This window comes from Piliocolobus tephrosceles, chromosome 5, assembly GCF_002776525.5.
Source record: "Piliocolobus tephrosceles isolate RC106 chromosome 5, ASM277652v3, whole genome shotgun sequence".
NCBI classification, from domain to species: domain Eukaryota; kingdom Metazoa; phylum Chordata; class Mammalia; order Primates; family Cercopithecidae; genus Piliocolobus; species Piliocolobus tephrosceles.
The window spans coordinates 34,059,459-34,073,657 of NC_045438.1; the positions used below are offsets into that span (position 1 = coordinate 34,059,459).

At 38.0% G+C, this 14,199-nt stretch overlaps 1 protein-coding gene and 1 pseudogene across 3 annotated transcripts in view; one reads left to right on the plus strand and one right to left on the minus strand.

The window, feature by feature from the left end:
• The window catches only part of AHI1 (Abelson helper integration site 1), a 227,370-nt gene that overhangs the window by 16,466 nt on the left and 196,705 nt on the right, over window positions 1–14,199 (minus strand). For both annotated transcript variants that reach the window (XM_031935545.1, XM_023230652.1), the window contains exon 26: window positions 2,246–2,304. In XM_031935545.1, coding sequence (XP_031791405.1) covers window positions 2,246–2,304 — 59 coding nt within the window. The remainder of the gene's footprint in view (window positions 1–2,245; window positions 2,305–14,199) is intronic.
• Window positions 13,207–13,987, plus strand: LOC111554919 (annotated as a pseudogene). Its single transcript, XR_002735367.2, has one exon. The product of XR_002735367.2 is annotated as a 60S ribosomal protein L7 pseudogene (transcript).

The following is a 14,199-nucleotide window of genomic DNA, read 5'->3' on the forward strand; positions in this document are numbered from 1 at the left end:
TATTGTTTCTAGTGTATTTTGTTGTTGAGTGTAAGCTCCTTAGGGTCAGTGACTGTTTATCCACTATTACGTAAAATTTTAATTGTCCAGAGACTGGACAGATTACAGAAAAACAAGAAACTATAAAACCTGGGATGTGTGCTTGAACCATATGACAGGCAGAGGGATGGCATAAGAAGAACCACAGACTGAAATCAGGGGACCCATGTTGTGGGACTGGGTCTCCACATACCACATGCAGGGATCCGAGACAAGTCATAGCCTTTTAGATCTTGTTTCTCCATTTGAAAAACAAGAGTCAGAATACTGATCTGTCCCTCCTCCAGGGATACTATGAGAATCAGATGTAATAACACGAGTGAATGTGCTCTGAAGCTATACAGGGCTATAAATAGTTATATGATTGTTTTTTTTCTCTCGAAAAGAAAGAAAACTTACAACAAAATGATACCTTACCATGGAGTCTGTGAATACTAAATCTAGCTAAAAAGAAAATCAACAACAACAACAAGAAGCCAGTAGTCTGGGAATCTGGAGATTTTAGGTTGTGGTTCAAGTGCTAACAAATACGCCCTGTGAAATTTGCACAAGGCCTTTCCCTTTAGTTTTCTTAAAAACAGAGGGATTATAGAAAGAATTTCTAACGTATCTTCCAGATCATGATTCTGTGACTCTTAAAAATTACATTTGTCTTTCATTTGTATAATGAAATACTGTCTTGTGAAATGCTGCATGATTTTATTAGACAATTCCTGCAAATAACTATCATTTGAATCAGAATTTTTTTACTGGAAGAGACATATTATTCGTCAAATTGCAAAAGCATAGAGCAGGATTAACTTGAACAAATATTTTCCCCAAGGAAACTCAGCAGGGATTGTCTGTGTGCATGTCTGAGTAAGCAAGCACCCAGCAATGTATGTGGGGGTGGTGGTGATAGGATCCGAGGGTATGATAGCTAAGCTGTTCAAGGCTGTTACACTCCTGTTATATTTTGTTAGTAATGTAATTTGAATATAAAGCTTGGACATAATGTTAGGTCCAAAAGATAATCTAAAATGATAAAAATTGAGAAATATTTTGGGAACGTTTTGATGTAAAAATTTTTTTTGAGGTAAAAGAGTGACTTTGTATGGGCATATTAAGTGAAACAGCAAGTACTAGGCCGAGGCGGGCGGATCACGAGGTTAGGAGATCGAGACCATCCTGGCTAACATGGTGAAACCCCGTCTCTACTAAAAAAAATACAAAAAAAACTAGCCGGGCGAGGTGGCGGGCGCCTGTAGTCCCAGCTACTCGGGAGGCTGAGGCAGGAGAATGGCGTAAACCCCGGAGGTGGAGATTGCAGTGAGCTGAGATCCGGCCACTGCAATCCAGCCTGGGCGACAGAGTGAGACTCCGTCTCAAAAAAAAAAAAATAAATAAAATAAAATAAAATAAAATAAAAAAATAAAAATAAAAACTTTCCAGAGTTCTTTTAAAATAAATACTTCAAAATAAATTACTCAAATACATTAAGCATTTATAGAAAATATATAAAGACAATGTTCTGCTTATTAGCTTTTTTCTTAATGCTTCAAAAAAGGCATTCATAATTTTACTTTTAGCACATCATTGTTTTCAGTTAATGGTATTTCAAAATAGTACTCAAGTAAAAATAAATGACAAAATAGGTCCTCTAAAGTTTTGTGTGATACTAGTTTAATAGGATTTCTTATAACTTTGTAATAATACACATTCTCAGAGTCCAACTATTAAAATATTCATAGTTCAAATGGCCGGGCGCAGTGGCTCATGCCTGTAATCCCAGCACTTTGGGAGGCTGAGGAAGCTGGATCACCTGAGGTCAAGAGTTCAAGACCAGCCTGGCCAACATGGTGAAACCCCGTCTCTACTAAAAGTACAAAAATTAACTGGGAACGATGGCGTGTGCCTGTAATCCCAGCTACTTGGGAGGCTGAGGCAGGAGAATCGCTTGAGCCCAGGAGAGGAGGTGGAGGTTGCAATGAGCCGAGATTGCGCCATTGTACTCCAGCCTGGGAGACAGAGCAAGGCTTCGTCTCAAAAAAAAAAAAAAAAAAAGAAAGAAAAAAAATTTGTAGCTTAAACAAGCTAAACTCCTTTAAAATTCACTATCTGAAATTTATAGTTTGATAATATTATAAAAATGAGAAATGGAGAAATTGTCCTTAAAAGAAAACCCCAACCATTTATCACTGTAAATTATTTTGAAGAAGTTGCTTACTGTGTCATAGATTCTGAGCCTAGTCTGAAGTCCTGGGACTTGTTCTTATTGATTGATTGCTGTGGAAGAAGAGGAAAAACAAGTAGTAAGTAAAAAATGAGAAAAGACAACACAGTCAATATTCACATGCTGGAAACCCACCAACTTCCTGAATGGGGAGAGAATATACCTGTTCTGAACAGGAATGTCTATCAGGACAATGTATTTGCTCCCATGAAAAACCAAGGAAGCAGTTCTCCAGAGAGTTTAAGAACTCTTTATAAGTAAAGTCAGCTTTCAGGTATGTGACACACAAAAAAAAAAAAAAAGAAAAATTCAGTTGTGAATCAGTTTAAATTAATCTCCCAATACAATGTGGTATACTACTTAAGCTCTAAATATATCTTTCAGCCTATATCTTTCCTTCATATTCTTTATAGTATACTCTATATTTTCAGAGTAATACACATTGAACTGTATGCAAGATTTTGAATTTGAAAACTCTTTAAATCTACAAAATGTGCTCAGTATATCTTGTTTTATTAACGGCACCTTCATGAGAAAAACAATAAGCACTTTCAAGGGTACCAAATTATAACCTGAATGTTGGATACTTCCTTTAGAATCTGAAACATTAACTTCAAATTATACTGAGGGAAATAGAGTTTGATATGATATATAGTATTCTATAAATCAACCTAATGTTGCTATAAAATGAATTGCAATTTTTTTTAGAGATAATCACGTTATGGAAAGGATCCGTTAAACATTCACAAGGAAAATACGAATTGTTATTATGTTGAAGTTCAATAATATACAAATGAAGGAGATATACCATGTGTTCCTAATTATTTCAGTAATCCAGAAAACATAAAAACAAAATGAAATGAAAGAAAAGGAATACAACCTTCTCTTTCAGTCTTGTTTGAGTAACTGCTTTCCTGGTGTTATCTCTACTGAAGCTTGTTTGGCCTTTTTAGATTTCCTTCTTCACAATCAGATTTCTGCAAGATCATTCTTCAGCAAGATTTGGCACTATCTTTAAACAAGCATTACTTTTCTTACAGATTTCAAGAGGATATTATGCTTTTCTGGACCATAATTATATGACTATTACTGCTAACTGTATAGCTTTAAGTCAAGCATAATAAAAACAAGAATTGAAGAGCAAGAAGACTTTGTGGTAAAAGGTGAGTGTTGTAATAGGTGACCCAATTTGGTAGAACAACAAAAGTACCCATGACATCTTGATTTTTCTCCACCAGTGGAATTGCTCTGACTCAGTTAAAACGTGTTTGGGAAAAAAGTACACATACACAGGAAATCTCAGATTCAACTATAATTCAGACTGCCCTCATCCAATAAAGCAATAAGCAAAGAAAATCATCAAAACCTCAGAAAGCACCATCATAACAGAAATTATCCTGTTTATTTCTAGACTTGTGAAATAAATTCTAAACACAGCAATCAAATTAAATGTGAAATGTTTTATTCTTTTCTTTTTTTTTAGAGATGGGGTCATGCTTTGCTGCTCAGGGTGGAGTACAGTAGTATGATCACAGCTCACTGCAGCCTTGAACTCCTGGGCTCAAGCAATCCTCCCATCTCAGCCTTCTGAGTTGCTGGGATTACAGGTGTGCACTTCCATGTCCAGCTCTTCTTTACAAGGTTTCGGTATCATTTTTATCTCTTTGCCCATGGCAAGACCAGCATCTTACCATTAATATAGGTATATATGAAACTTGATAAAACTTTTCAAAAAATAACATGAGGGCTCTAATCAGAAATTCTCATCAATTTGAACCTATTCCAGAGGTTGAGAGGAGAGAAGTTACACTGAACTATGTATCAGCGTTAAGCCAATGTTACTTTTAATTATTTTTTGTTATCCTGAAAAATGAGTAACAATATGTTGCCATGTGCAGGTCTTGCTAATTCTGCTAAGTTTGTTCATGTGAAATGGATGCTGTGACGTCCTCAGAAAGTTTGTCTTACGTATGTTAAACATCGTCCCTGCCATCTTTCCTACTGCGCATTCCTACTGCGTATTCCTGGGATACCCAAATCCTTTTTAACGATGCAGAGGCAGCTTAGCCTGTGTTCAAATTATATGACTCCTAAGTTAATACGGGGTCCACATTACAAAGTTTTAAAACATACTTGAAAAGGACACTTAACTTAACTAGGACCAATATTTCACTTCTAAACACCTTTATTCACTCATTCCTTGGTCTCAGCAGCAGCATGTCATATGGGTAGTTACTCATGGAGGCAGAAGTGGGGGGAGGAAGGAGGTGTCTCTGTGAGCTGTTTTGTTTTATTTTACCTTTAAACAAAAAAGCCCCCAAGGCTGGTGTGCAATCAGCCTGCAAATACCCCCCACCATCGACAAGGCCAAGGAACATGACTGCCTTTCTTTCTATGGAAAGTCTTATGACTTTGTTTCCTCTTCATGGATATCGTTGACTTAGAGAGGAGGGGATGAAGACAGGAAAATGAGCAGAGCAAAAGTGATGAGTGAAAGGACCTGAATCTAGAGATCCTTGCTTTCCAAACCCTCACAACTTGTTAGTGATGCTTTTAAATTTAAATGCAATGAGAGTTAACATAAAATCAATGATTAATGGAATGATGAAATGCTTCCACTGATTATGTAGAAATTTATAAGGAAGAAAACAACTCATAGATAGCTTTGTAAAAGAGAAATGGGCTACACAAACAGTTCCCCCAAATATTTTTATAAACTTGAAGAATGAATATAAAATTAGGTTAATGTTCAATCAATGTATGTTGCATCTAGCACACAAGACTTAAATAAGGCAAATTTATGATACAGTATAGTTCTATTTTTACATGCTGCTTATATACCTAATTATAGATATACCTTTTCCATATAATTTCATAGTTTGTTTATATCTACTTTGTAGGAATTTTTTAAAAAAGGATGCAAGAGAGGAAAAACAACTAGGGTTGGTGGTTCAATTCTTGCCTTGGTTCTGTCATTAACTCTATGTGGCCTGAGTAAACCACTTAGCCTCTCTTGGGGTCTTCTTTTTTCACCTGAAAGTGGGTGGGGGTTCAAAATAAAAACATAAGCATCATAGCACCATTCTCTTATTTTACAGACCAGGAAATGGAGGCCCAGAGTTACCAAGGACACAGAAGTAGTGTGAAGTTTATACTAGTGTTTTTCAAACTGATTTAAGGGCAAAACTATTTTCAATACAATTTTATTTGAAAGGCTTATGTGTAAATATGTGAAATAAGAATTACTCTGGGTGAAACTAGGTTTGCATGGCCTGGCACCCCCTGCTTCCCAACTCTATGCCCCCAGATCCCTGAGGAATAGGGCCCTATAGATGGCAGTTTACAAACTACTGGAGTATACAAGCTCTACGCAAGATTAGAAAGGTTTCTTTTATTGCTACAATTCTGTTTCCAGGAGCACAATTTTATGATTTTAAATATTCACATAAGTTTGAAATTTTCTTTGATTTTAGAATGTATATATGTATATATTTGTTTATTCACTTACTTTCTAATTTGAGACAGGATCTCGCTCTGTCACTCTGGCTGGAGTGCAGTGACGTGATCATAGCTCACTGTGGCCTTGACCTCCTGGGCTCAGGCCAACCTGTGGCCTCAGTCTCTTGAGTAGCTGGGACTACAGGTGTATGCCATCATGTCTGACTAACTTTTTTTGATTTTTTAGTAGAGATGAGGTTTCACTATATTGTCTGGATTAGTCTTAAACTCCTGGCCTCAAGTGATCCTCCTGCCCCAGCTTCCCAAAGTGCTAGAATTATGGGCATGAGCCACCATGCCTGGCCTGATTTCAGAATTACTGATAATGTATCTGGTTTACTTGATGTTAAATCCTCCAATTATAATGCTCTTCCTTAAGGGAAAAATTCTTCTGTATTAAGATGCAGCTTCTAGAAGCATACTGTAACAAAAAATGAAGACCGCTGGGTGTGGTGGCTCACACCTGTAATTCCAGCACTTTGGGAGGCCAAGGCAGGCAGATCACAAGGTCAGGAGTCCAAGACCAGCCTGGCCAACATGGTGAAATCCCTGTCTCTACTAAAAATGCAAAAATTAGCCGGGTGTGGTGGCAGGCACCTGTAATCCTAGTTACTTGGGAGGCTGAGGCAGGAGAATTGCTTGAACCCAGGAGGCGGAGGTTGCAGTGAGCCAAGATTATGCCACTGCTCTCCAACCTGGGAGACAGAGCGAGATTCCATCTCCAAAAAGTGAAGACCATCCTGAACACAATTTGTAGTTTTGGATACTAATTGTGCCAATTAAAAACAGTAACAAATACTTATCTGTGGGGCAGCATAATTAGGAGGGTGTTTTGGAAGATAAGGCAAAAATAGGTGAGAAAATCTATTCTTTGAGGAGTGAGACCTAGATAAAAACTTACGAGATTCGGACTTTGTAGACAAATATGGAGCCAACTAAGATTTATGCACTGGTAAGTCACATGATTTGTTTTCTATTTTAGGAAAGTATCTTCAGGAGGCAGGTAAAAGATGCAATGAAGACTGAAGAATGGGAGAATGGATACTGTTACCAGCAGAGACCAGAAGGCTGTATATCAGGCAGTGGCTGTTACACAGAAATATTCTTCCCAAGTTCCTTCCCTTCAGTTCACTCTAAAAAAGATGGCATTCCTTAAGGCCCTGTCTTCTGCCTTTTATTATTTTCATTCTTGACACTCCTCTATTCCCATGGATTCAGATATCAAGTTTTCTTCAGAACGTAACAACTTAGCAATGGTTAGTTTTCAGCAAACCAAGTTTAAACACAGCAATTTTTCTGAAAATATACTTGGATCCATAAATTTTAATCAAAACTATCTTGCAAATCTGAGTTTTCAGCAAATCTCTCCTGAGCCTCATAGATGTCTGCAAGGTATCTGCAATTGGCTGTTGCAGGTGCTATGAACTGCACATGTCTCAAATGGAAGTCCTTCCCATATTATTACACACGGAGATGTCTTTTCCTTCACATGGATTTAGTCATCAGTTCCTAGCTCCTTATTATTTTTGGCTTGAATTATTGCAACAGCCCCTTATGGTCTTATTTCTTTCAGTAGGCTTTTCCCAGTCTTTTCAGAGCTTCTAGAATGAGCTTTTGAAACAACCAATATGATCATGTCATCCCCTTGCTTTAAATACTTTGATGGCTCCTTACTACCTTCAGGATAAAATTCAGCTCCTTAACACGCCAGTCAAGGACCTCGTCAATCCTGTCTACTTGTTCAGGTCCAGCTTTTTCTGCTTTCAACCTTGTATCCTAAGCTGCAGCCATTATGAAACATTTCTGGCCAGAGTAGGCTTTTCCACATGCTGTTTCTAATGCATCAAATGAATCCTTCCGCCTACCCAGCTCCTCTTAAAACCTAATTCATCCACTTCTCACCACACGGCCTCATAGTTTCCCTTCACTGTCCTTTTATTGCTTTTATGTTTCGCTTTGTGACTCTTTGATTAAAGTTACTTTCACTGGTTAGACTGTAAGTTCCATAAGTGCAAGGACTATTTTTGTTTTATTGACCATTATACCATCCAGACTCTCTTCTACCACAGTTCATGGAAAACCAGCAGGCACTCAAAGTATGTGTCAAATGAATAAATACAAATTTCAATGCTGGTTGGTGAGTGGGGATGGGGATCACTGATTGAGTAAGGACCAGAAGAATGTGAGACAGGAAAATGACCAAAAGCACAACTGGAGAGGTCTGCCATAGAAAGGAAAAGCAGTTCCTTCCCTGATACCTGAAAACAGCTGCAGGAGGGTAAAATTACAGACATACAGAGAAAGCAGGGATGAAAATGTGAGGGGATTCATATTATACGGCCTCTCTTCAAGAAAGCAGAAGACCAAGTCAACTTGGAGTAAGAAATGAGCAGCTTGAGTGAGAAATGTGGACATTGTTTTCTGACCTGTTGCTATAGAGAATGGGGTAGAGTCAGTAGGGAAGAACAAAAAAGATGACCAAGACCATGGGCCTCGCTGAGGTAGGTAATCACAAATCTCATGAAGAGACAGTGTCAATACAATTCTATAATTTTAAAAAGCTATGCTTAAATACCAGAGTAGAAGTGAGAAAAATGGGCAACTGGTTGTGCCCCCAACAGTCCTGGGCACTAGTGAAAGAAATGGACCACTAAATGTCCCCCCACCAGGCCTGGGGATTGGTGAGACAAGTGATACACTCCAAGCACTGCTGATGCATCTGGCATCATATTGCTAAATAATCCTGCTTTTATTTCCTAGTGGTCTGAGAGGTCTGGTTTGAGAAGAATGAAAACTGATTGCAGATAACCACGGAGGCAAGAAGCACCAGAAGGTACCCCCTTTCTTAGAATTCCTGCAAACTGAAGGGTCATTTGGGTTACCCACTTCCTCTTTTGGGACTAAACTATTTCCTAATCTCTTATCACTAGGGAATAGTTCTTCCCAAACTAGGTCACCAAAATACAGTGGTGTGTAAGAGGTGGCTGCTTAAAAACGCCTATAACAATGGGGAAGCGGTAAGAGAGGTAAAAAGAGAAAAGACTCATTAAGTACAAAAAAATTCAAATAAAAGAGTAATAAAAGCAAATTTGTTCCAATATGTTGAAACATCTTTTATTGTATGCATGGCTTGTCTGAATAAAAGACACACTTAAATAAGAAAAAGTTCTTCCCTTTTTATGTACCTAAAGGGGAACCATATTAAAATGAGAGACCAATATGACCCATTACTGTGACTGCTAAGTAATTATAAAAATATTAGCATACAGTTGATTTTCCATAGTTTATGAAAAGATTAGCATATGGTTAACTTCTGAAGCAAAGGAAATTAACATTAGTCAATAGGTATCTAAATTTAATTATTAGACATTTTATATATACTCATCACTTTGAGTTTCACAAAGCTGAATATATCTTTATGTAAAATTCTTATTTTTAAGTAGGGTAGTCTATAGCTCATATACCACTACTCACATACTTCAGTTAATGGAATAATTTCATTATTCCAGTAGGCAAAATTATAGTATAGGATCTTAAAATGAAAAGTTTTTTATTTTACATTTGTGTTTTTTCCTTTGATTACAATATTCATATTGTAATTTATATATATTATATATAAAAATTAAAATAGAGCAGTGGTTCTCAACTGGAGAGTAAGGAGTGATTCTGATTCTCAGGGAAATCTGGCCATGTCTGAAAGACATTTTTGATTGTCACAAGTGGGAAGAGGTGCGTCTGGCATCTAGTGGACAGAGGACAACAATGGCACTAACCATGTTATAATGCACAACATATTCCCAATGACAAAGAATTATCCAGCCCCAAATGCCAATAGTGCCGAGGTTGAGAAACACTAGAATAGCATGGTTGACAAAACAAGAGGACAGCAGAGTTAGGGTGACAGAGAATAACATCTTTCACATTTTAGATCTGTAACAGACTTTTGGAGGGACGTTACTGATATTTAGGTTAACCTTCCGTTTTTTCTTTGTGACACAGAGTCCTGCTCTGTTGCCCAGACTTGAGTGCAGTGGCATGATCACTGCTCACTGCAGCCTCATCCTCTCAGGCTGAAGCAATCCTCCCACCTCAGCCTCCCAAGTAGCTGGGACTACAGATGCAGAGTACCATGCCTGGATAATTTTTGTATGTTTTGTAGAGATGGGGTTTCACCATGTTGCCCAGGCCAGTCTTGAACTCCTGAGCTCAAGCGATCCATCCACCTTGGCCTCCCAAAATGCTGGGATTAAAAGCATGAGCCACTGTGCCCTGCTGAACCTCTGAAAAACATCGTGAAGAGCAAATATGTTACTTGATAAAAACAACCCTTAGAATTTGAGAATTTACAGTATTCTCTAAACTAAGTTTTAATAGAAGATCTGTGTAAGAAAAAATGAGATGTGGCAGGCGCTGAGCTCAGAGACTCAAATCAATGAAATAAGGAGCGGGTTGCTAAACAGAAAAGCAATTTATCCCTAGATTATTCTGTGAAACTTTCAATTAATGAGAATTTAGGAAGATATTGAGGAAATGACACATTCCCTAAACCTTATTTGAAGTGAAACTACAGGGGGATTCTCTCATGTTCCCTTCATTTCAGAACCACTGGCAATTCTCTAGGTCCTGCCTTCAGACTGGATACACTGAGAAGATAAGCAGCCTGCAGGGTCTCACCTTGTAGAGAGTTAAGAGGGTCCTGGAAACATGGAGAGCACTTGCCCAAAGTGGCAAGAAACAGGGCTGTTGTGGGGGAAGAGACAAAGCAGGGGCTGAGGTACACATGTCAAACACAATGGCAGAGGCACAGTAGTAAAAGAAGCAGTGAAACAAGTTGCCAGACTTCAAGAGAATCAAGGCCTTCTAAGTTCTGTTCCGAGAAGGAGAGAGTTCCTATTAATTTCTGGAGGCTTTGAGAGTCCTCTGTGTAGGTCAGTTCGGGACTCTACTATTGGGAGTGGAGTCTGTGGGTGTGAGGTAAACGTAACTCACACAGGCTTTGCTGTTACATCATTGGGATACCATCCACCTTCTTTATGGGACACTTATCTCTCTAGACTCCACAATAATATATATTTTTCAAATGCAAATAACATTTATATGAAATTAATACTTTTTTCTCAAGACAGGTGTTATAAATTATTGAAACAAATTATGGGGAAAGAAGAAAACATATTAGTGCTATCTGCATTGAAATTCTTCATGGGACACAAATAAGCACTTCAGTGTTTTTTTTTTTTGAGACGGAGTTTTGCTCTTGTTGCCCAAGCTGGAGTACAATGGCGCGATCTCAGCTCACCATAACCTCTGCCTCCTGGGATCAAGTGATTCTCTTGCCTCAGTCTCCCGAGTAGCTGGGATTACAGGCGTGGGCCACCACACCCAGCTAATTTTGTAGAGACAGGGTTTCTCCATGTTGGTCAGGCTGGTCTTGAACTCCTGACCTCAGGTGATCCACCTGCCTTCGCCTCCCAAAGGGCTGGGATTACAGGCGTGAGCCACCGCGCCTGGCCACATTTTAGTTTTAACTTACTTATAAGGTAAGATTTCAGGTCAGTTTCATCACTATCCTTGATGTATATAAAGTTAGTTTTGATTCAGTTCTCTTCAGATAAAGAAAGAAAACTTCAAATATTACAAAAAGTTTAAAGCAAATCCAAGCATAAATTAATTTTATTAAATATAATAGAGATAAATCACTGTATTTTCTTTGATGAACAGAATTACTAAACTAAAAAAATACAAATTGATATTATTCTTTAGCAATAGAAAAAAAGCAATAATTACGACCATATTTCCAAAGATTTAGTGTATATTAACTAACTACTGGCTATTTGGAAAAACTTTTACCATAACAAAAATCAGCACTGTGTATTATAAATTTGTTGTTGGACTTAAGATAATAATAAATTATATTATTCCTATGATTAACAATAATTCAGATTCATTCCTGGTACAGGGATCAATAAATGGAAAAAATTTTTCTCTATAAAGTGATATTTGAAAATAGTGTTATACAGCACAATTATTAGATACTTTGAAGACTAAGAAAAACACATGCACATTGAGGGCAATCTACTTATTGCCTACCATTTTTCTGAGAGTCTGACAGATTCACCGTTAAAAATACAAAAAATTAGCTGGGTGTGGTGGTGGGCGCCTGTAATCCCAGCTACTCCGGAGGCTGAGGCAGAGAACTGCTTAAACCTGGAGGGGTGGAGGTTGCCGTGAGCCAAGATTGCGCCACTGCACTCCAGCCTGGGCGACAGAGCGAGACTTCGTCTCAAAAAAAAAAAAAAAAAAAAAAAAAAAAAAATTTTGCGTGTGTTGTGTTTGGCTGGAAGAGGAACTACCATGAAGTTATCTAATGCTTTTGGGTTCTCTGTTCTTGTTTTGAACTAGGCAAGAAAGCAGCTGTTCCTGAACATAACTAGAGTATACATTTTGGTTTAGAAGAGTCTATCCTTTGGAATTAAGCTAGCATGCTCTTATTGACTCTACATGCTTAATAAAATAATGAAAATTATTAAGACACTCCTCTGCTCATGTGAAGATTAGCTATAATAGATATTTTTATAATTATCTTGAATAGCAAAACCAATAACTATTATTCATTTAATGAATTTTTAGAGAAGAATATAAGCAAAGATAACAGTAATTGCTCCACAGTTTCAAAAATAATCTAACATTTCTGTGCCTACTTATTACTGTACATCTAGCATTTATATAAAAACATACTTGACTGTATTAATGTTGAAACACTAATAGAAGGTAAACAGTACTTTCTTGCTTTGGGTTTTGTTTTTTAGAAAAAACAAAGAAAAAAGAAAATAGGATTTTCAGGAGTTTAATTCCTAAAACAGATTTTAGGAATTAAAAAAAGAAAACTGGGTATTTTGGTACCTAAAAATGGTTAAAAAATAGGATGGTCTCTGCTAATAAGAAAAGAGGCCAGGAGTGATGGCTCACACTTGTAATTGCAGCACTTGGGGAGGCCGAGGCGGGCAGATCACTTGAGGCTAGGAGTTTGAGATGAGCCTGGCCAACATGATGAAACCCCATCTCTACTAAAAGTACAAACATTAGCAGGGCGTGGTGGCCCACACCTGTAGTCCGAGCTACTCGGGAGGCTGAGGTAGGAGAATCACTTGAACCGGGGAGGCAGAGGTTGCAGTGAGCTGGGATCCCGCCACTGCACTACAACCTGGGTGACAGGGTGAGACTCCATCTCAAAAAAAAAAAAAAGATGTTGAAGATATATTGAAAAAAGAAAAAGCAGAATCTTAAGTATGATCCTAGTTTCATAAACATAAAAAGTAGACAAAGATATGTCTAGTTATATATGCAAGAACATTTTTGTAAGCATGCGCAAGAAACAGAATGAGCATAAATACCAGCAGGACAGAAGATTCATTTTTCATTTTATACTATACTGGTTAAAATTTTAAAACTATGGCTCTTTTTCCAGCTGGAACCATGGAGGGTGCAGAAGAGAAGAAGAAGAAGGTTCCCGCTGTGCCAGAAACCCTTAAGAAAAAGCGAAGGAATTTCGCAGAGCTGAAGATCAAGCGCCTGAGAAAGAAGTTTGCCCAAAAGATGCTTCGAAAGGCAAGGAGGAAGCTTATCTATGAAAAAGCGAAGCACTATCACAAGGAATATAGGCAGATGTACACAACTGAAATTCGAATGGCGAGGATGGCAAGAAAAGCTGGCAACTTCTATGTACCTGCTGAACCCAAATTGGCGTTTGTCATCAGGATCAGAGGTATCAGTGGTGTGAGCCCAAAGGTCCGAAAGGTATTGCAGCTTCTTTGCCTTCATCAAATCTTCAATGGAACCTTTGTGAAGCTCAACAAGGCTTCGATTAACATGCTGAGGATTGTAGAACCATATATTGCATGGGGGTACCCCAATCTGAAGTCAGTAAATGAGCTAATCTACAAGCGTAGTTATGGCAAAATCAATAAGAAGCGAATTGCTTTGACAGATAACGCTTTGATTGCTCGATCTCTTGGTAAATATGGCATCATCTGCATGGAGGATCTGATTCATGAGATCTATACTGTTGGAAAACGCTTCAAAGAGGCAAATAACTTCCTGTGGCCTTTCAAGTTATCTTCTCCATGCGGTGGAATGAAGAAAAAGACCACCCATTTTGTAGAAGGTGGAGATGCTGGCAACAGGGAGGACCAGATCAACAACAGGCTTATTAGAAGAATGAACTAAGGTGTCTACCATGATTATTTTTCGAGTCTCGTCAGCTTAATAAACAGTACCTGCTCGCAAAATGAAATACATTGTTGTATTTGTGATTTTTTTTGTTGTTGTTAGCCTGCCTCTGTCTTCCCGTAACTATTGTGGTAAGTCTGGTGTGTGATAAAATTAAGCCAAATCAACTGCCCATTTTGTGCAAAATCAGGGTCGAGTCTGTGAAAAACATCTCTCTTAGGTTT